The 21,406-nt window shown below is 40.6% G+C and overlaps 1 protein-coding gene across 1 annotated transcript; it reads right to left on the bottom strand.

The window, feature by feature from the left end:
• Positions 1-8,085: 8,085 nt before the first annotated feature.
• On the bottom strand, positions 8,086-19,949 carry frk (fyn related Src family tyrosine kinase). Its single transcript, XM_023953121.1, has 8 exons — positions 19,382-19,949; positions 16,766-16,887; positions 15,442-15,605; positions 15,199-15,367; positions 14,403-14,561; positions 9,756-9,937; positions 9,376-9,541; positions 8,086-9,082 (listed from the first exon to the last, which is right to left on the bottom strand). Exons 1-8 carry the CDS (start codon positions 19,783-19,785, stop codon positions 8,874-8,876), a joined length of 1,575 nt encoding a protein of 524 aa, XP_023808889.1. The 5' UTR covers positions 19,786-19,949; the 3' UTR covers positions 8,086-8,873.
• Between the last annotated feature and the right edge of the window lie 1,457 nt (positions 19,950-21,406).

The raw sequence follows: 21,406 nt of genomic DNA, 5'->3' as shown, positions 1-21,406 counted from the left end.
CCACAGCCTCTGCCTTGGTTTAGAGCAGGACCTGCACCTGCCTTACTTCAAAATATTTTCCTGGGGCTCAGCAGCCCCAGGTGGCGTTGTCAACCCGTTTGTCTCGTGCTGCCACATTTAGATCAATAAAATTTCCATCAACATATTTTTTCTGATCAATTGCATTTGTGATTTGCTCTCTAAAGTCTATGATTGCCAAGGATGTTGATCGGTTTGCTCGGAATCCGTATTGACTGTCACTAACAAGTTGTGCTTTTCGATAAATGCATCCAATCTACATTCAAAAAGTTTCTCCAATATTTTGGACAACTGTGGTAATGAGGATATGGGTCTGTAGTTTGTGAAGTGGTGCTTGTTCCCAGTTTTATACGGCGGTATGACTTTGGCTATTTTCATGCTGTTTGGAAAGGAACCTGATTGAAAAGATAAATTACAAATGAACACGAGTGGTTTCAAAATACCATCAATCACTTTATTCAATAAAGCCATATCAATGTCATCAGTTTGAATGTTACTCATCTTTTTTACTAAATCTTATAATTCCTTTTCTGTAACACAACTGAGAAACATTGAACTGGAATTATGATGGTAGTGGTTTCCAGATGGTCCTGAATCAGAGTGTTTTTGCTAATTCGGGTCCAACATTTACAAAATACTGATAAAGCTTTCAGCTACGTCCTCCATCTTGTAACCCTTGTGCTATCTTAGATGACCCCACCCTAACATGGTAATCCATGGACACCAGTGAAGATCACAAATCATTGATGAAAAAAGGTTCAGCGCACTGTCTAGTGGGTCTAGATGACCCAACTCCCAACGTTACAGTGCCTAGGATAGAACAGGGGTCAACTTTCCTTTTCATCATAAATAAAGTGTTTAGGATAACTTATCATATTCTTTTTTGCATCTTATTGGTTAATTTATTTCTGTATTTTTTTATATCCGTTTTCTGCCTCTTTAGTTCTTTGTTTTAAAAAACTCTTTCTGAAGAGGATGAACAGAGAATTGAATGTTGGAAGTTGAAAAAGGAAGAAGTGCTGTGAGGAAGAGGTGAAACAGACTGTGAGAGCAAGAGGTTGGACAGAGATCTTTGAAAGAGAGAACTTTGAAGACCCAATGAATGAAGAACTTGTCAGAGAGCAAAGAGGAGAAGAGGAGTAGGAAATACCAAAGATCAGGAAGAATAAGAGGAAGAAGAGTAGAAAGACAGTTGGTCCTGAGAACATTCCTGTGGAGGTCTGGAAGAGTCCAGAAGATGTTTGTAAGTTTCTGACTGTTTAAGATCTTGGAGAGGAACGGAGGAGAAACTCTCTGGTTCCATTTTGAAGCAGAATAAGAAGATGATCAGAGAAACTATAGAGGAATAACAGCTGATGAGTCATCAATAAGTCATTGGAAAGAGTTAAGAAAGCCAGACTGAAGTCAGAAGAGGACATTGTGAACAGCAGTATGAGGCAGTGCCTCACTTCTCATCATTCTCACCTGCCATCATGAGATGTATTCTAACAATAAAAATAAATATTTGTTTCCTGCTCTATAGTGTTAATGCAATGTGTGTATGATTTAACTAATTTCAATACTTTTTCTTCTCATAATCTTTGTATTTTGTGTTTTTTTTTTCCTGTTCAGTTACAGTGCAGGCTGTGAGGTGAGGCAGCACCGAGCTCTACTTGATGTTAGATTAGCACGTGGCTTTTGCTAACTCAGTGTAACCTATTAAAGTGATGCTTTATTAAAATGTTTGACAGTTTGTACGTTTTTATTAAATGACCTCACTTTACAATACTTTCCATTCAATAGGTAATGTATTTCATGTTTGCTGTTTATTTCGGGTTTTGATCTGACTTAAAGCTGCACAGAAAAGACACAAGGTGAGGCATTATCTCGACCACAATGTAGAGGTAGTAGTCAAATACTGGGTTTGTTAATCTGACTCTGACAGTCACCAGAATCAAACCTCCCCACACGTTCCTAGTCAATCTAAATAGCATCTTTAACTTCCCCTTACAAGAAAAAAAAAGAAATGAATGAAACATGTCAGTACTTGATATTTCTTCAGTGTGGAAGCTTGTGTGAAGTGTAAAGGAATGAGAGGAGGCTTGAGAAAGCTCTGGGAGAAAACCAAACCTTTTGTTCAGTATCAACACTTCTAAAAAAGGTGTAAAGCAAAAATTTGAAAAAAAGAGTTGAGTTCAAACCATTGAGGAAATGCCTCATTCTATTGACTCCATCCTAAAACAAGAGAATGAACAGAGGAATCATGAACAACCACCAGTTTTCCAGTTTGTCCTCAGTATTTCATTAAACAGCAGCATTAATGGGAAATGAAGAGAAATCCATTTCCAGAATGAAACTAAATCTTTAATGACCCGGGACATGGAATTGGCTGATATAATTTCCATTAAAATGCATAGATTTTTATCTTTAATTGAGGTAGGGAGGGAGTGACAGGAACCGACTCTGCTCACGTTGAAACAAGACACTGTCTGTGGGTGGGAAGAATTCACACAATGTGTGAGTTGGAGCTGAGGCAGCTACTGTGTGTCTGCATTCATCAGTCACATCATGAATCTTTAAAGCTTCTAATAAGTTGACACCATGTTTAATCTAAGCTAATTCTTTAGACTCAGAACCGCCTCTGTTTGACAGAAACAGTGCATTCAGTGGACCAAACCGTCCTGCAGACACACACAAACAAATAAACTACACAAGGAAGATTGAAAAAAACAACACACCCAGAAAAGAAAATGATGGATGATATGAAAACAGAACGTACCATTGTCATAGGTGTGGTAAATGTATCATGGAGTAGTTTTAAGAGTAGTGTCACTTGCAGCACGCCAGTAGAAAAAAGATTTCATGAACATTTTCTCTCTTTGGGCTCACCAACAGATCCCTGACCTGCGTGCCCCTTACAGGTTTGCCCATGTTTTGCCCGCAGACGCAGCCCGTACCCCCTGGAAGAGCAGTTGGGACTAAGTTCCGTCAAATATCTGCTGTCCTGACAAAATAAAAGAGGAAGGTTTGAGCAGAAGGGAAACAGCATTGGACCCTGACCCTAAAGCCAACTTCCCTGTGTAGCAGCTGTTGTGTGGACTTACACTGAATGTCAAAATGTTGAAGTGTCCTTTGGAAATTTGACTTGTTGAACTGTGCACTGTTTACCTTGATGACCCACATTACTTTTTCACTCAGATGCCTTTTTATCCTGTGTAGAACTTGGCTAACAGTAGACATGGCCCAGTTACACCTGGGGCCATCTCTAGGCAGAAGCTTAACACTTCATTCATTACACTTGGCATGGGGTGGCCGTGGTGCAGTGGTCAACCTCTGATCAGTGGATCCCAGGTTAGGTTTGTGCCCTGGGCCATGTGTTGAAGTGTCTGGCAGTTGTCATTGTTTGGCAGCAGGACCACCATCAGTGTGTAAATGTGTGTGTGCATGGGTGAATGAGAGTGTAACTGTGAAGCACTTTGGGCCAGTGAAGTGCTGTGTAAGTATACACCTTTTTTTCCGGAAAGGGCAACAACAGAAAACCAGACTTTAACGTTTACTGGGAGATATTACCAACAGAAAAGAGCTGTGGATGACCAGCAGATAGAGCAGTAAATTGTGACTGTGGAAAACACAAACCCTGACAGCAGAACCTGAACCAACAGAACATAGTTACCTATCCTTGCAGTAGAGAACCTCTTAAAAGGTGGACCATCAGTTGTATCTGGAATATGACACAATTACATCTTTCGATTGCAGGGTTACTTCTAGGACCAAACTTGTTATGTGTGTTGATGCAATGACATAAGAGGGTTAAGTAAGTCTTGATTTACTGATGTGATTGTGCACAACACACTGCTGCAAACAAGGCTTTTAAGGTGAAATTATGCAGTTGCATATTTCCTGTTGTGCTCGAAGGAAATGATGTGGGAGCGCTCAGTTTCTCTGATGAAGTGAGTCTGGCACATGCAGCTCAATGCAGGAGCAGAAACACAGACAGCGGGTTGTGTTCCTGTTTCTCTGCATGCTTCACTACCTGACTCCATTCCTGATGCTCACTGAAGATGAAAAATACTCTTTCACATTGAATTGATCTCATTCTATCCTGCACCCCAACTGAGTGAAGATAATTAGATAAAGAGATGCTAATGAGGGGGTCATGATTACTGTGGCTTTGCTAATTAATTCCCATTTCCACCAACATTCAACATGAGCCACAGTGAGGCTCTTACTGCTGCTGCCAGCTGATACACGATGGAGTTGTGGAGGTTCCGAGCCGAAAAGAGGAGGCTGCAGACTGCAGGAGCAGGTCATTCATCTTTGAGAAGATGTTTCCATGCTGGTTTCTGCTTGGGGCATTACAGCCCTGGTGATCAATGTGAGATGTCTAGGAAGAGTCCATCCATCATACATGGCAGCCTTCTTCAGCTCCAACGGAGACGACTTCTGGAACCTCCCCTAACCCATCACCGCAATGTGATTAGACTGTAAATCAGACTTTCTCTCACTAAACTGACCCTGAAAACAATCCTGCAGGATCACAACAACAAGGACACGATGCCTGATCAGCAGCACAAACACCCACACAGAGGGGAGGGCTGCACATCAGAGGACCACTGTCTTTTTTCATTTTTACTTGTTATGAACTGTTTTGGTGAAAAACTGTCAATATGTTCATTAAGCTATTTCAATTATTTGGCAATGATAAATTGTTTAGGCAGTTTTTATTATTCCATGAGAACATTTTTTTATAATGCAAAATGCTACGTTGATTTCTTTAAGCGTCGTAAGAAAATGTTGTGTTTCTTTGCAACGTCCTATTTTCTTCTTGTCACTAAAAATGAACCATCGTTCTTCCATTCATTGTCCCAGAGACAATTTAGAAATATTATCATCATATTATCATCTTTTGATCAATAGTACAAGTGTTTCCAGATAGATAGACGAAAGGACGGACGGACGGATAAATACGTAGATAGGGTATTTAATAATCCCTGAGGAAATTTGAATAAATGGACATCTGCTGGCACTCATGAATCGCACAAACATATTAATAAGCAGTAAAGGTCAATGGTTCAATAATCAATAGATTAAAAATGATCAATGGATTAGATAGATTAAAAATCAAAAGATTAAACAATTTCAAAATCAGTGGGTTTAAGAATTAAAAACAATTGCTTCTTAGATGCTCCGCTTCAGAGATATATTGCCTGATGGCATGAGGAACAAAAGATTTTTTCAGTCTGTCTGTGCAGCAGCGCCGGGACAGCAGTCCACTGCTGAATGTCCTCCTCCTGTTGGTGAAGGCCTCCTGTGGGGGAAGTGAGGGTTTCCTCCGGATGGCCCTGATCCTGGTCAGAGTTTTCTGCTCTGACAACTCCTCCACAAGATCCAGCGTCAGTCCCACCACTGAGTTCGTCCTCTTGATGATCTTGTGTTATGAACAGGTCTTTCTTTTGTTCTGCTGTAATCTCTCCTGGAGGCCCTCCCCTTCCTGAGGTCTCCTGTGAGAGTCACAGGTGTGTGTCAATATGATTAGGTTTGAGTTTCTGTTGTACTGTGTCGAAGCATCATTTTGGTCTTGCTCTTTCGAGTTTGCTGTTTCGCTCTCGGCAGTAAAGCCCCTTTTGGATTTTGGACCTGAGTCTTGTGTTTCCTGCTCTTGGGTTTTTGTCCCTGGGATCCCCGTGACATCTTGTTGAGCCTGCAGATGTTCTTCTTGCTGGTACTGCACCAGCACACAGCAGCATAGAGGAGAGCACTCTCCACGTCCGACCGATAAAACATGTGCAGAAGTTTTGTGCAGCTGTCAAATGAGTGCAGCCTCCAGAGAAAGTACAGCCTGTTGTGGACAGTCTCCCCCCTACAGAACTAAGATACCTCCTGAGTGGTTAACTGTGACCCTAAATAGACTCATAAGGTCAAGGAAAGACTTTCTGAACTTTTTCACAGAAAAAAAGTTATATCAGAGAGAATATTGAGGGAAAATTCTCCCAAATTCTGCAGCTGATCATTTCTCAGGAACCACAGTGTTATTGATCACTGAATCATAATTGTGGAGTTTCTGAACTAGCATCAATATTATCTTCCTCTAAATCTTCCACTTGTCCCCATCTTCCAACCCGATTGTTTAAAGGGATTTTTCATGTCATCCATATTTCTACAGTAAATCAGATGAAAATGTCCTGGTGACAGACTCCTCTGGTGTGGTTGGTGCAATTTAATCTATATTTCATCTTTACTTGATCCACAAAAGTATTAAATTGTTTTTCACCTTACAGTGAAGCATGCCCAGATGCTCTTATTTTGAAAAATGAAAACCGACATTTCATGAAATGAAAACTGATCATTTCTGAAGCATGAAGCCTTATTTCATCCACCTCTTTATTGGTCTCCTATAGGTTTTTGAAATGTTTCTCAGCCTCTGCAGGTTCCCCTCTTCCAACTTTTGCCTTACATTCAGCTGATCATCTACCACTCCTGAATTCTGTCCTCACACTTTTATGAATCTTTGTTTCCTGTTAACCAGAAGCAACAGTAGGTGGGTGCACCTGAACATTTTGTCTTTTCTTTGTTAAAATGATCACTAAGTCTTACTGTAAGGTGCAAAGTTAGAATATTTACCTGTTATGCGAAATCATTTTATGTCTTATTTAAAGAAATGCTAACAATTTTTCTTGTAAAGGGTATTATAAGAACTAATGGTGCCATCAATGTAACAGAAAAACCTTAGTAATGTGTTCTGTGGTCCACCTTTATTATGAAGGGAAAATGGGTCTAGGTTCTCATGGGTGGAGTTAATCTTTTTACCACTAGAAGGCGGTGTTGCTTAGTAAACCTGTCGGTGCGGGAGGCAAAGAAAGAATGCAGGTAAAAAGATGATCAGCTAAAGAACCTGTTTCTTGTGGGCTCTCCCTCCTCTACTGTCTGTAACACAAACCCTTAGGATGTTCTGTCATGATTAGAAAAGTAAAGAGAAAAAATGCTTTATCTCTGTTTTTATGCAGTCAAAAGAGAAGCTGCTGTATCGTCTGTAATTCATGCATTCATGTGATGTGATTCTATGATTTGATGTCTGTCTGTGCTGAAAAAACCCAGAGCAGACCGAGGGGAAGGAGCCAGAGCACATCTGCATCCTTCTGCTCATTTTGTTCATTGCAAAAATGTTTTACTGTTCAGCTGGAGAGCATCACCCCGTTTCCACACAAACTAGAGCAGTTTCTATGAAGGATTATCACTGTAGACTAATCCATGCACATTCTGTAACTTCTGACCACAAGTAAACCTGTAACATTTTCTTCTTAGATGGTTGATTATTGTTTCTGCAGCCTGTTCAGATTCTTATTAGTTTTCTTATCGTTACTTATCTCATACATACTTAGCTGGAGGTTTCACTGGAACATTAGGAGCTCTGACAGCAGCAAAGAAAGAAGTGTTGGCTCCTCCGTGTGGCCACTCTAGGAATTGGAACCTGACCTTTCTTCCACATTCATCTAAGAAAAACCTGCTGCTCTTTTCAATGGAGTAACAATGCTTGATAAAGAATGTCTGATGTCAAAATGAGCCGGAGTCATTCTAAATAACAAAGTGTCTGAAGCTCTAAACTCTGAGAAGAAGAATGCAGCGGTGTTAGACGGGAGGACTTTATGTCCTGGACCAGACAGACAGGAGGGAGCTGGAGCCTCAGCATTCATCTTTGAGGGCAGATCTCCACTGACTGGATCTCCAAAACCAAGATTAGATGACGGAAGTAACATTTGTTAAGAAGTGGGCCACACATTAACATAAAAATCAACAAAGGGACCCCTGATGTTGTTTGTGTGCTTGTACTGGAGTAAAAATTGTGTCAATTAAATCCAAACATTCAGGGGTTTCTTAGTGTTATCCATCCATCTCCACTGAATCCCTTTTAGAGTCACAGGAGTTCCTGAAAATAAACTTGTTCAGGATTAATTCAGCAGTTGTAAATGTTTGGCTTTTCTGTTTTTATCCTAAAGTAAAGTGCTTTTGATGAGTAGCGTCCCACAATAAACTCAGACTCCCCACATGATCTGAATATGTAGAAAAGCTCCAAATAAAAACCCAAGCATGTCCTGCTCATTAAAAGTCATTTAATCATATTATGGTAAAGACAATTAAGTTAAAAACAGTTATTCATATATAAACATTTTTTCTGTCTCTCATATACAGCCAAAGATGTGTCCACAACATAAAAAACGGCAGATGAAGGCTTTTTCCAGCAGGGCAGTGGGGTGAGTGCAGGTTGTGCAGAAGTACTCTTCACACACAGACGAAGCATCAGTACTCGGTGGGTGAGGCGCTGAAAACATTTTTTGTCAGTGAGTTTACAGGGACGACTGTCACAGACGAAGCATAAAGACGGCGACTCGTCTGAACCGTCAACAGTTTCATCCAAAACAGTGGATCGGATCACAAAAGAGTCACATCCGCATGATTCCTTTTAATGCATCATCATAGAATAATTTATCAGGAATTTCTTGTTCAGTTAACATCAGTTCAAGAGATTCTTTTTCCTTCATGCTTTCGTGAGGACAGAGCCAGTGCACAAACAGGGTGAACTTTAACGTGAACTTTGCTGTGATTCTCTCAGAAGGCTTCCTGAAGCCGTCTGACTCGTCACCAGTGGAAAGAATGTGCAAAATGCCAGAAACCAACAGAACCTGTCGCTCCAGGTCTACGGATGGAGAGACACTCCAGGTATGTAGAAAGACACTGTTGGCCTATAACTGCATTCAGCTCTCTGTATGCCAGATTCAGCAGGAATCCTTAAATCCTTCATCTCAAATTTCCAGAGGTGTTTGATTTGAACCTGCTCCACGTTCAGGGCAGTTGAATTAGGCCTTCGGAGAGCTTCATTTCTAATACCGGGCAGCATCATCGTAAGAGTTCATGTCCATTTCAAAGTAATCCTCCAGTTTCCACTGAAGGGTCTCAAACGTAGGCCGTTCCTGGTCGCTCTCCTTCCAGCACTCCAACATGATGTCGTACAGGAGCTTGGGGCAGTTGGGGGGGCAGGGCATCCTGTAGCCTGTAGTGATTCTCTGAGTCACCTGAATGTTGGACATTCCTAGAAGAACGATAGAAGGACAGAAGTTTTGAAATAAAATGAACTCCCAGCCCTGCCCCTCAGTGCAGATGTGTTGCACTGGTTTAACACATCTGGTTAAACTTTATCATCAGGCTGTTCAGAGGCCTGACAATGACAGTCATTAACCCTTTAACACTAAGTTTAAGTAAGTAAGTTTTAAGGACATGTCATGGGGGGAGGTGGGGGGGTGGACCATGGCTCAGAAACTATACAACAGATAGGATGTCTGTGCTGTCATTTGAACTTGTTCTGTGGGGTTCTGAAGGTCTTACCTGGGTAAGGCACCTGCCCAAATGTCATGATTTCATACAGCAAAATGCCAAAGGACCAAACATCTGACTTGATGGTGAATCTGTTCTCATGGATGGCCTCTGGTGCGGTCCACTTCACGGGGAACTTGGTTCCCTCCCTGGCCTCATACACATTTTCACTTTCTTTCTGAAAACACATAAAAACAAACAAATGACGCTGCAACAGCAAAGCCAGGAAGCAGTAAACACACAAATCACCCCAAAGGACTGCTGAGGTCCGAGTTCACACATTCGGGTTGTTACAGAACCATCAGAGTCCTGTGCAAATCTGAACAAATCCTTGCACTCAGAATCTGGGTTTCCTGCAGTAAAATAAAGATGCTCTTTGAAGGGGAACCCACCATGAAGACCCTGGCAAGGCCAAAGTCTGCCACCTTACAGATGTTGTTCTCCCCCACCAGAACGTTCCGGGCTGCCAGGTCTCTGTGGATGTAGTTCTGTAACTCCAGATAAGCCATGCCTGACGCCACCTGAGCGGCCATTTCGATTTGGTCCGAGATGGCCAAAGTGACACCTTTATCCTCTACAGAAAAAAAGGAAGGTGTGTTAAAAAGGAGCTACTCAAATGGTCAGAAAGTGGCGTAAATCAGGTGGAAAAAAAACTTCAAACGTATACTTCAGTATTTACGAAAAGATCTGCACACATTTCAAAAATGACATGTGTGAGGCTCTGCAACATTCTAGAATTTTTACAGCTAAAAATAAGAACAACAGAATAGAACAGATTTGACAACATATTTGTGCACGTCACCAAGCAGCAGGATATTGATTAAAACAATAGAACAGGAATCAGCACCAACATGATTTAATCTATTTTAGTATAAAATAAACAAAGTCTCTCTAACACGTCACAAAGAAAAAACGGTGAGAAGAACGTAAGTATTTGATATCTGTGGTTTAATTTAACAGCCTCTTCAGCATCAGATTATGTTTCTATCCCCAGCTATACAAAAAGACTGATAACTGCAAATCCCACCTATTACATCTATGAGTTAAGTTATAAATAATGCATTTTAGCAGAAATGTCTTAAATAAATCAATATAATAAAAGTCATATTTGGACTAGAAAAGGACTTTTTTTACTGAAGGATTGAGAATTTTTGATTTTGGCTAAAAACAGCATCATCATAGTTAGAACACTGGGAACACTTTGAAGATGGATCAAAATATGACTGCAGTGGGACTTGAAAGGATTTTTATTGCAATATTGTAAGATTTTTGTTGATGGAGTCTTATGTTTTCAACTCAGACAATATTCAATTACAAGGATTTTGGAAAAACATAACTAATATGAAATGAGAGTAAACAGTCTGCTTTAGATCAATAACACACTATTTGTTATTGTATTACAGCCGGGGTGTCAAACCCATTTTCACTGAGGGCCACATCAGCATAGTGTCTGTCCTCAAAGGGCCAGATATAACTTATACATGTAACTAAATGTAATGACAAATGTAACTACTCCTTAATGTTACATAACTCATTATTTTTTTATTAAAGCACATGTTTGCTTGTTATTCTAGCATAAATCCTTTTACATTTAATTCTGTCAGGTTAGGTTATATAGTGTTTAAGTCCTAATGTATAGTTGCCCAATCCCATATTTCAAGTCTGATTCCCCCTAGATGTGAATAAATACACACCAATTTTTATTTTTATTTTAAGAAATTAGAAATGTTTGTGCTGTCGCAGGCCTTAAATTTGAAACGTGTTTTAGAGTCAGGTCCGATTTGAGTGAGAGAAGCATTTGCATATTTTTTAATCATGTTTATTTTTTATGAGAGAATTGCCCTCAAACTGTTACAAACCGCTAGACTGACGTTCAGGTTTCCTTCCACAGACTCCCTGGGATAACCTTCTGGGATTTTGTACACTCCTCTTCTTGCTCACAGTCCCCTCTTTGGTGTTGCCCACACATTTTCATTGCAATTCGGGATGTGAGGTTAGTCTGTGGTCACTTGGAAGACCCATGTGAGCTCAAGTGTCACCTTTCTGGTAAATGTCTTCAGACGTAATCCTGGGGGTTTATTCCCACATTCCTTCTGTGGGACCCAGAATCTGTCTTTTCTCAGCTTGTAATGTGCTTTATATTTGCATATTATTGTCTGAAGAAATAGTTCCAGGCCAGGTGCACAGATGTTCTCCTAATCTTTTGGATTTTCCATGATGCCAATGAGAGAAGTTCAGTATTTGAAATGTTCCATTATTTACTAGATAAGAAACTTATGCTTTCAAAAGAGATGCTGCTGTATTGTTTGTAATTCATACATTCAGATCAGATGTGATTCTATGATTTGATGTCCGTCTGTCCTGAGAAAACCCAGAGCAGACCGAGGGGAAGGAGCCAGAGCACATCTGCATCCTTCAAAAAAGAGCAAACTCCCCTTGCAAAATGTTGTACTGTTCAGCTAAGGAGAGCAACCCCACTCCTCACCCCGTTTCCACACAAACTAGAGCAGTTCCTCTGAAGGATTCGCAATGTAGACTAATCCATTCTGTAACTCCATTCAAATGGAATCCATTAGCCAATCAGAGGCTTCCCAAACTCAGAATGCATCTTGTGGTGCAGATTTCTGATGATGAAAGACAGTGATCAAATAGAAAATTCTGACATTCAACTGATGCAGAAAATGGTTATATATGTATGGCACTAAAACAGAAAGAGTTTACTCAGATTATTTGACATTTTCTAAATTTTTCCCCACGTTTTTGTAAATAAAAACTAGTTTCATCTGTTTATGAATGAATATCTGTGAGTCATTGAGGTTTGAGTAATAAAACTAAAGTAAAACATGTTTTGACATTTCATTTTCATTCAGATCATTTGTCAAAGAGATCCACCTGATGATTTGTAACCAAAGAAAGCTCCGCCCCCTATGCTCCAAAAATAAACCTAGCTCATTGCTTAAGAATGCAGGGCATCTTTCTCAGAGCTTTTGACAGGTGGGCATGGCTGCATACATTACAGCTGTGACGGCTCTGTACCGGGAAAGGTTCAACCACACAAGATTACCAAGACAAACACGTGGAACGGTAGTCAACCTCTACAAACGGGCAGATGTACTGCAGGAAACAGGAACAAAGCAACAAAATACTGTTTACCGTAACAGAAAGCTTCATCAGAATCACTGTCCTCACTGACAGAAATAATCACTACTCTGATAAAGAACATAAAAAAACATCAATAAAACCTCCAAGTTAATAGTTTGTATTATTGGAGGAATGAGAGGCTGAGACTTTTACAGTTAATAACCAGAAGCACATGAATCATGAAAATGATAATGGTGAATCAATCTGCCGTTAAGGTCCCACATTTTTTACAGCCATACTAATACTTATCAAGTCTTTTGATTTTTTATGATTATGACTTACAGTTAAAGAAAACCAAACATTTAATATCTATTAAACTTTGATAACTAAAGACCAATTAAAGACACCAAAGCAGGAGCTTCAGCTCATGCTTGCTGGAGATGATGGTGCCGTCTCTGCAGAGACGTGAAGGAACCTGTTCTGTTCTGGTAGCAGCCTTTAGCTGACTGAACAGCTTGAGTAATAAAACTATAGTAAAAAATTATTACTCAGTGTTGTTGACTTTGGTGCAGCATGTTTTCCTCCTCCTCTAAAAGCTGCTTTGCCGACCGACTCCATGACTGACTGAGGAGACTTTCCACTGGACCTCAGCTTCTTGGATTCTGCATCTTTATGCTCTCCCTCTAGACGCAGAGCTCTTCATTTCAGAAGAAACAAAAAAACTAACTTATCTGAACAGCAGTTGAGTTATTGTTATCCTAAAACCAAATAAGCCCCCTTTGGCATTTTGGTTGGTTCTGAACCTGACTGAGCATTGGGGATGTGACGGATGAGCTGGGTAATGCTTCACGGCTTCAGTAGTTTTTGTTATATCTGCATTTCTATCCCGAAATGTTTCCCTTCCTTTAAACTCTTCATATGACAGCACTCTGGGAACATCCAGCTTCATGTTGCAATAATCCTTTTGGGTCTATGCAGGTGTTTTACATGATCTAAATAGTCTCTGAACATGTCTGTGGTTGTGTAGTTGCATGGCTCGCTGTGGCCCGACAGTGGCTGGGATAGGCTCCAACAACCCCGTGGCCCCAAAAGGAATTAAACATATTTTTAAAAACGGATTGATCAAGAAAAACCATTCTGAAAATCTGGATTTTCCGACCATAGAGGATTGGTTTAAACAGAGGTTTTGAAGATTCTTCCTCTGGAAAGATTAACACATGCGCTTCGTGACAACATTGACGAGTTTAAAAAAGTCTGGCAACCAGTTCTGGATAAGACTAATCTTTCTTTGGATTGAACTCTGTTCTGGTGAAATGTGAAAAAAAAAAAAAACCTGTACTAGCCTTTTGCTGCTGGTGATGAAGGTTGATTGGTGATTTGTTTTTGTTTTTTTGTTTTTTTAATTTTTTTATTTTATTTTAATTATTATTTCTTTTAACCTGCTGCCTGTATATGTTAGGTTGTGATGTTAAAAAGAAAATATGGGTTTGTAAACTTCTTTATGTTCTATTTTTCATGGTTGACTATGTTTTCACTACACAAATAAAAAGAGAAAAAAATGGATTGATGGAATGAAAGGCTAAAAAATCTGATTAGTTTGCATCTGACCCAGTTTTGAGGATCAAAATGGCTCTGCAGATACTTCATTTTCATTCTTAAAACAAGATTTCTGGGTAAAATCTTTTACCCCACGTTTGCTTTTAGAAATTCTAGACCTTTTGGTACAAAGACTACTTTTTATGTAAATCAATACAGCTACTGTAAATCTTGCCAGATAGCATCACCAGTCAGCACACCTGTATTATTTAAAATGAGACCTAAACTCTTCCTCATTTTTAGCCAGTCTGTTTTATTCCTAGTCTGTGCAGCATCCCATGATGCCAGCTGTGATCTGAAGCGCGGCTCTGGAGCCTGATCCTCCAACGGAGCAGAAGCAGCTTAAAGGAAGGTAGTCTTACTCTGCAGGTAGTCCAACAGGCTGCCATGCTTCATCAGCTCAGTGATGATGTAGATGGGCTCCTGCAATGTGCAGACGGCGTACAGCTGGATTAGCTTGGGATGCCGCAGCTTCTTCATGATCTGAGCCTCCATCAGGAAGTCCTTCGGATCCATGGAGCCTGAGGGGTGGAACAGAGTTTCTTTAACACAGGTCATGGATCTGAAGTGGTATTTAAGGGTGAATAGATGCTCCGCTTCCTCAGGATTTCATGTTCAGACAGAATCTAACGACACTCATCCAAGTCTTCATCGCTAAAACTACAAGTTCTTGCTTTACAAAACCATTCTCAGACAGCTTCTGATCAGAATGCTCCCTCTGAAAAGTTCATCCAAACTCATCCCTCCTGTTGAAGTTTTCACCCAGACCTCTGGTCTGATCTCATTGTTTCCTAACTGCTGCATTTAATTCATCTGTTTTCTTGGCAACTTTATTATTCTGAAGAATTTGCTTGATTTCTAAATAAAAACCATAAACAGTTTGTGCAATTAAACCGTTGTACATTAAAGTGATAAGAGCAAAAGTTCCTTATTGCCGTCGTGTGATAACACCCGACCAAACTTCATGAAAACTGAACAAAGTTCAGGTGGATTTCAACTTCCTGCTTTCTCGAAAAAAGCTGTTCTTCCTTTTCAGCCTCCTTCTTTATGGCTTTAAATGCTTAAACGACTAAAAGGATCTCATCTTCTGCTCAGTCCTGCTCGGAAAAACTAATTATGTTTCACTGTCGATGCACAAAGGAGATCATGCTTGTGTACCGGGTTTGAGGGTCTTCACAGCTACAGGTGTGGTGTTGTTCCACAGGCCCTCATACACTTCTCCAAACTGGCCGGCTCCCAGTTTATTCTCCATTTTGATGGAGCTGCGATCGATCTCCCAGATGTCCGCTGTGTTGTAGGACAGACCGAAGGTCTGCGGGGCCTCCAACTGCACAGACAGGAGCCAGTGTGGGTGAACTGGACTGTTTCAGGTCTGGGTAATGAAAGTACAATAAACCTCACCTTTTTGCACGGTTGGCCAAGACGTACGCACAGACCGTCAGCCTGTTTGGAGTAAAATTCCACCAACTCTTTCAAATTTGCAAAGGATCTGTTCTTAGACACAAAGAAGTCACCGTTGGGGGCTTTCCTTAGCTTGTAATGCTTCACCTTTCCACTGTCCAATACTAGAAAAAAGAAATAAAGTCAAGGATTAAAGTAAATAAAATGACAGACTTAAACTTTTTTAGATTTGGGAATTCTTAAAGCATGAATCAGTGCAGCCAGAATCACCTGCACTGCTCAGTTTGTCTGAAAAAAAGAAAAAAGCTTCAGAACCAAACTCCACTTGGATCATAGGATAAAGTTTATGATCTGTTTTAAAGCAAAAGAGGCTTAAAAGTACATTGAACTCAAACTCCAAGTCAGAGAAAACCCCCACCTGTAAAGCCTTATTCATGAGACAATAAAACATAAAGCATTATTTTCTCAGTCAGCCTTTATAAGCTTAGTTTAGGGAAAAGTAAAATAACAAGCGCTAAAGTAAAACTAATAAATACATTTCCATTCAGACTGTGGTTAAATGCACTTTAATACATTGAAGGCTGTTCTCCAAGACTGAAATGAAAAAAACTGGGGGGTTTTTTCTGGTTAATTCTGCTTCAACAGCTCACTGAACTTGAACTGAAGTGTTGACAAATCCTGACTGATCAGCCGTGTCCATTTTCAAAATGCTCCTAGCAGGATAAGCCAAAAGGTGAACAACTCCTGAGTCTGCAGGTCGTTTATTGCTCTGTGAAGAGCAAACACTTGAGTACGAGTCTGAAACTCCGGAAGGTGTGAGGAAATGTCTGCACGTTCTTACAGCCTGGAGCAGAACCAAGAACCAACAAAGATTACAGTCAGGAGGACAAAAATAGAGTCTTGAGTCTTTGTGGGGTATTTTTGGATGGCTCGTTGAAATAAAAGCTGATTTCCATGAGTCACATTCAAATGTGTGACTCATCCTGACGACAGTGGGTGTGAGCGGAAACGGATCAGGAACCGGTCTAAAGAATGAGCATGCTCGGAAGGAATTCTGCATGTGGAAAGAACCAGGCCACACAGCAAAATCAGATCATAGGACTGAGATAAAGTTATTGCTCTGTTTTTATGTGGTTGTTTAGTCCTAAACTGCCCGTCATTACACTGCCTGACCTGCACTCCAGCTTCCTGAAAAGATAAAATGGCGTGCTGTGATTTACAGCTCTGCTGCAGAAATGAATTTTAAGTCTTATCTTTTCCTTTAACGGAAAACTGACCTGCAGGACCAATTAGCGATTTCTATAAATGAATTTCCTCGACTGACCTGAGAGGGACAGCTCTCCCTTCTGACTCTCACAGTCTCTGATGAGGAAAGCACCGTGAGAGTTCCCTTCAGCCAGCAGCATCTTCTCAGCATCCAGCCTCTTAGTTTCTGGAAAGTACCACCTGCAAGATAATCAGGAACACATAACATCTGAATGTCAGAGAATCCATTTTTTTATATCATTTTCAGATCAAAGATGTGTTCTTGAGATAAAAAAAACTTTCATCTTTACTAAATAAAATGATAATTTTAAGAAACTCTTCAAACTTCTGGTCATCAGTTCACCTCTATCACATTTCAGCTACCGCCCGTCTCTTAGCCTGACATGTTTGCAAGAAAACCCGAGTGTAAAAAGTACAGAACTGAAAAGAAGAGGAACAAGGATTAAAGGGCCTTTATCATGCAAAATCAACTTTTTGAGCTTTTAAGTGTATTATAATGTTTATTCCTCACAAAAACAACCCCCAAAACAGTATTTTAATCCGTTCGGGCATTTCTGACTATCCATCTGAAAACCCTGTGCTCTGAGAACCCATTTCATTACATGAAAACAACTCCTATTTCTTTAAAAAAAATTGTTCTTTAAAGGTAATGCATTGTCTTATGGGGATAAACTGCTCCGAAAGGCTAAAGAAAAGCATGAGGACACCAAAAAAAACCACACCATTTTCTTTAAGAACAAACTTTTTTGTAGAATCTCCTTTAACTTTGAACAGGTTCTTTTTAAAAACAAATTTATTGTCCTTTAAATAAAGCAACATGACAGCAGTTCTACAAGTAGAAGGTTTAACTGTCTGTAGTCTCCGCCTTTTACAATTCACACATTTAGAACATAAAATCATTTGGTTTTGTAGAAATAAAAGTAGTAAAATAATTAAATTAGAAATGTTTTCATATAAATAAATTACTATAAAACCTTAAAAACCCACATTTTAACAAGTTCTGGCAGCATCTTTCTGATGATGAAGGACAAATGAGGGAAATGGCATTTCTATGTCTTTCTTTACGGAAATCGTGATGAATCAGGAACAGACAAGTAAATGCTGCTTGAAAAGCTTGTAGTTGTTGCATAGAAGCTACAAAGGCAAACCACCAGCTCCCTGCTCTGCTCCATTCTGATCATCCACTGTCAGTCAAATAGATCCATAAACGTCTTTGTTTTCCTGGTCTGAGCTGGAATCTGGATCTAAACCGGACGTCTGGATAGATCTGATGTTGATCACCATTTTAGTTGCATCACTAGTATTAGCTTGAGGTTGTGAGGGGCTGTAAGCTAGCAGGGGAGAGTTGTAAAAAGATGGATAACGGGAAGTTGGGGTGGGCCTACTTCAGGGGAAAAATCCCACCCGAATTAGAAATTCAGTGGTGAATTTCTAATGGCTTCCTGCTGCTCTGCAGACACTATGTCCTAGAAAACGACACAGGTTTTTGATTATGTCAAAAAAACGGCGTCATCATAATGAAAAGACCAAAAGATGATCAGAGTGGGACTTGAAATTACTTTTTATTTGGTGGAAAACTCTCAAATCCTCAAAAGTTTAAAAAAAAATTCTAACCTGGAGGGTTAACATTTCCTTTTTAACATTCAATTGCTTTTGTTGACTGATGCAACAAAATCAAAGCAGCAGAGTTGAAAAATCTAAAAGGTTTCAATAAATGAGGAAGAAATATTCAAATATCATTGGCTGAAAGGCTTTGACTGTTTCTTTGTGATGTTAAGAGCTACTAAAAGAATTCCACAGCTTCCAAATGTTTGTCAATTTTAAAAGAGCGCCTGAGCTTTGCGGTTTCACAGGAGTTTTTCTGTGCAGAAGGAAAGAATCCCAGCAGGCCAGGCTTCTATCTGCCTCTCTCATCTTCAGGCTCACTTGGACATGTTAATCATTAGCTGTAACCAGGAAGTGGATGCTTTCAGGTTAATCATCTCCAAAGACACAGAGAGTCATTCTGAGAGCCTCTCTGCTGGTCGCCGCTGTCCTTCAGCTGATCTTTGTTTAACTCCATCCATTTGATTAAAAAAAAAAGGTAGAAACAGGTTTTCTGCCTTTTCTACAGTTTTGGTCTCCAAGACTTTGTTATGCAGCACTTGGAGGCTTCTGACGATCTGAGATAACGTGACTCTGCATATTTGTTAGCTTGGCTCCTAATGACGATTGCAGGCGAGTCTCCCCTGGTGGCTTGGTGGAACCAGTTCCTTCTGAGCTGGTTTTTCCTGCTTTGTTTACAAGAACAAACAAACTTCCTGCTGCATTTTAAGCATTTTTTCCAGTCTTAGTTTCACCAAGTGACGAAACTACGAGGCGGCAGAAAGCTTTGCCACAGCAGGGGTGGGCGACCAGCAGTTTTCATCCCCTCCAGACTGCAAACACAGTGTTGCTGCTGTGGCTCCAAACTCACTGCTGTGAGGATGGATGACTGCTAAAGGTCCTGAACATGCAGGTCCTTCATGGTGTGCAAGAACCACAGACTTAAACAAAAACCTGAGGGAAAACAAGTCCTGTAATGCAGCCAGTGCTACATGATATAAAATCACTCAGCCTTCAGCACCTGGAGTTAGAACATCCTCGCTTTGGGAATGTGCGCACATCAGCTGTGACCTCCTGGATCAGTACTTACGGCTCTGCGTTGATGCTCTCCACGGGGGCCACATAGTTGGCGGGGATGTACCCCTGCTTGGAGGCAGAGATCCCGGTCAGGGCCCTGGCCAGCCACCAGTCCCCCGAGTGTTTGTCCAGCGCCTCTAGGGTGTCTCCGCTGCTGAAGCTCAGGTCGTTGGCGGTTCGCGCGGAGTAGTCGTACAGAGCCACATAATACTCCCCGACGGGCTTGGCCGGCAGGAAGGGCAGGGGTCTCCCTATGGCGGAGCTGGGGTCTTGGTTTAAACTGACAGCGATGGGGTTCGCTATCACCGTGTCCTCTTTCTCCTTGCGTTTAGACGCATTATCCGTCTGATCCGGCCTCCTGAAACAAGCCAGAAAGTTGTGCCAGCAGGCGGACAGGGGGCTCTTGCGCTCCTCCATGGTCGAAGCGGAGTCAGTCTGTCAGTCTGTCAGCAGCTCTGCTTGGCGGGCATCACAGTCAGGTGAGGCTGGCAGGAGGACAACGCGCATCCCGGCTCCTCTACGCCCGCACCGGCTTCCCGAATGACGGCGGTCGCAGTCCGGACTCCGGTAATCACCTGCACCTGCCAGGAATGAGGAGCGCCGCGCTGACGTCACGCGCGCAGGTACGGCAGGTCTGTGAAATTGCTCCGCCCCCTCCACCACCAAAACAACAGCAATCTATGTTTGATTTAAAGTCAGCAAGTGTTATTTTAATGTAGACATGCATGCATTTAGAGTGTGGATTTTTGTATGATTGTAATGCTTGATATATTTCAAGCATTAAAATTAAGTAAATGTTGCAACACCAAAAACATTACACAACACAACACCAAACCATTTCAGTTATCAATCAATATGTTGATTAAATATAAAGATCTTAGAAAATAAGTCCATCTTCTTGACAGTGTAGTAAGCCTACTTATAATCAGAATTCTCTCTTTACAGTAACACATGCATTAGCCTAAACACACACACGTCTCACTGGATTCAGTACAGTTAACGATCATCAATTAAAGTCAAGTAGAGCTTGATTTGTTGCTTTTTTATATTTGTTTGCAGAGTTGCAAATTTTATCAGATCACTACAGATCACTAGTGTATTTAAATCCTTCTACTTTGTTATTTCCCTTTTTTATTATTTATATATCCCAATATTACAACAATAGTCGTCTCAACATGCTTCATACCAGTAATTGGATAATAAACATGGGGTCATAGGATTCAATAAGTAATGCTAAACATAACCTTACAGACTAAACTAAACTGGGCATTCCTGCCAGACCCTTCTCGGTAAGGAAAAAAATCCTAAAAAAAAAAACGAATTCCTGATGAAAAAAATAAGAAACTTCAGGGATGCCCACATGCAGGACGGACAGGCGAAGTACCAGAACTCTTATAGAGGAATTAACTTATCTAACTCTACAACTACATGCTAAAAAGTCCAGCAGACGAGCTTCATCCAGATGGAACCGGTTTCTGTGTAGCTGTCAGTCACGCCATTCTTCTTCTTTGCCTTTTATGTTATTGTATGTTTTGGTGTTCTTTGTTTGTTTTTTGTGCATTTTTCATTTGTGTGTCATTTTTATTTCTTTAGCTAATTATAGATTTTTGTGGTCCATCAAATTGGGGTGGGGGTTGAGGGGGCTGCATTAAGGGTGGCATTGCCCCCGCTTGACCATGGCCTTGTGAAAGGATTGTCAATTCAAATGTTTGCTGCTTGTGAAAATTTAATCTTATAAGTCAATTGGTAAACACACAAAGTGTCATGGTTTTAGTTTCTTTGCTTTTGTGTTTTGAGTTCACTTCCTATTTTATTTTGAAAGGTTCCTGTTTTGTACGTTGTTATTTCGAGTTTTACTTTTGGTCCCCATCAGCCCTCATTGTTTCCACCTGTGTCTTGTGTGTTCTGAATGTATTTGAGTCCTGTCCTTCCCTCTTCTGCTCCATAGTTTGTTATTGTGCTGATCCCCCTGGTTTGTGAAGTTTCTCCTGTTTTGAGGTTCTTAGTTTGGCTTTTCCTGCATTGCATTGGTTTTTAT

The sequence above is a fragment of the Oryzias latipes genome, chromosome 24 (genome assembly GCF_002234675.1).
Source record: "Oryzias latipes chromosome 24, ASM223467v1".
Lineage (NCBI taxonomy): Eukaryota > Metazoa > Chordata > Actinopteri > Beloniformes > Adrianichthyidae > Oryzias > Oryzias latipes.
This window is presented reverse-complemented; position numbering and strand designations above follow the sequence as displayed.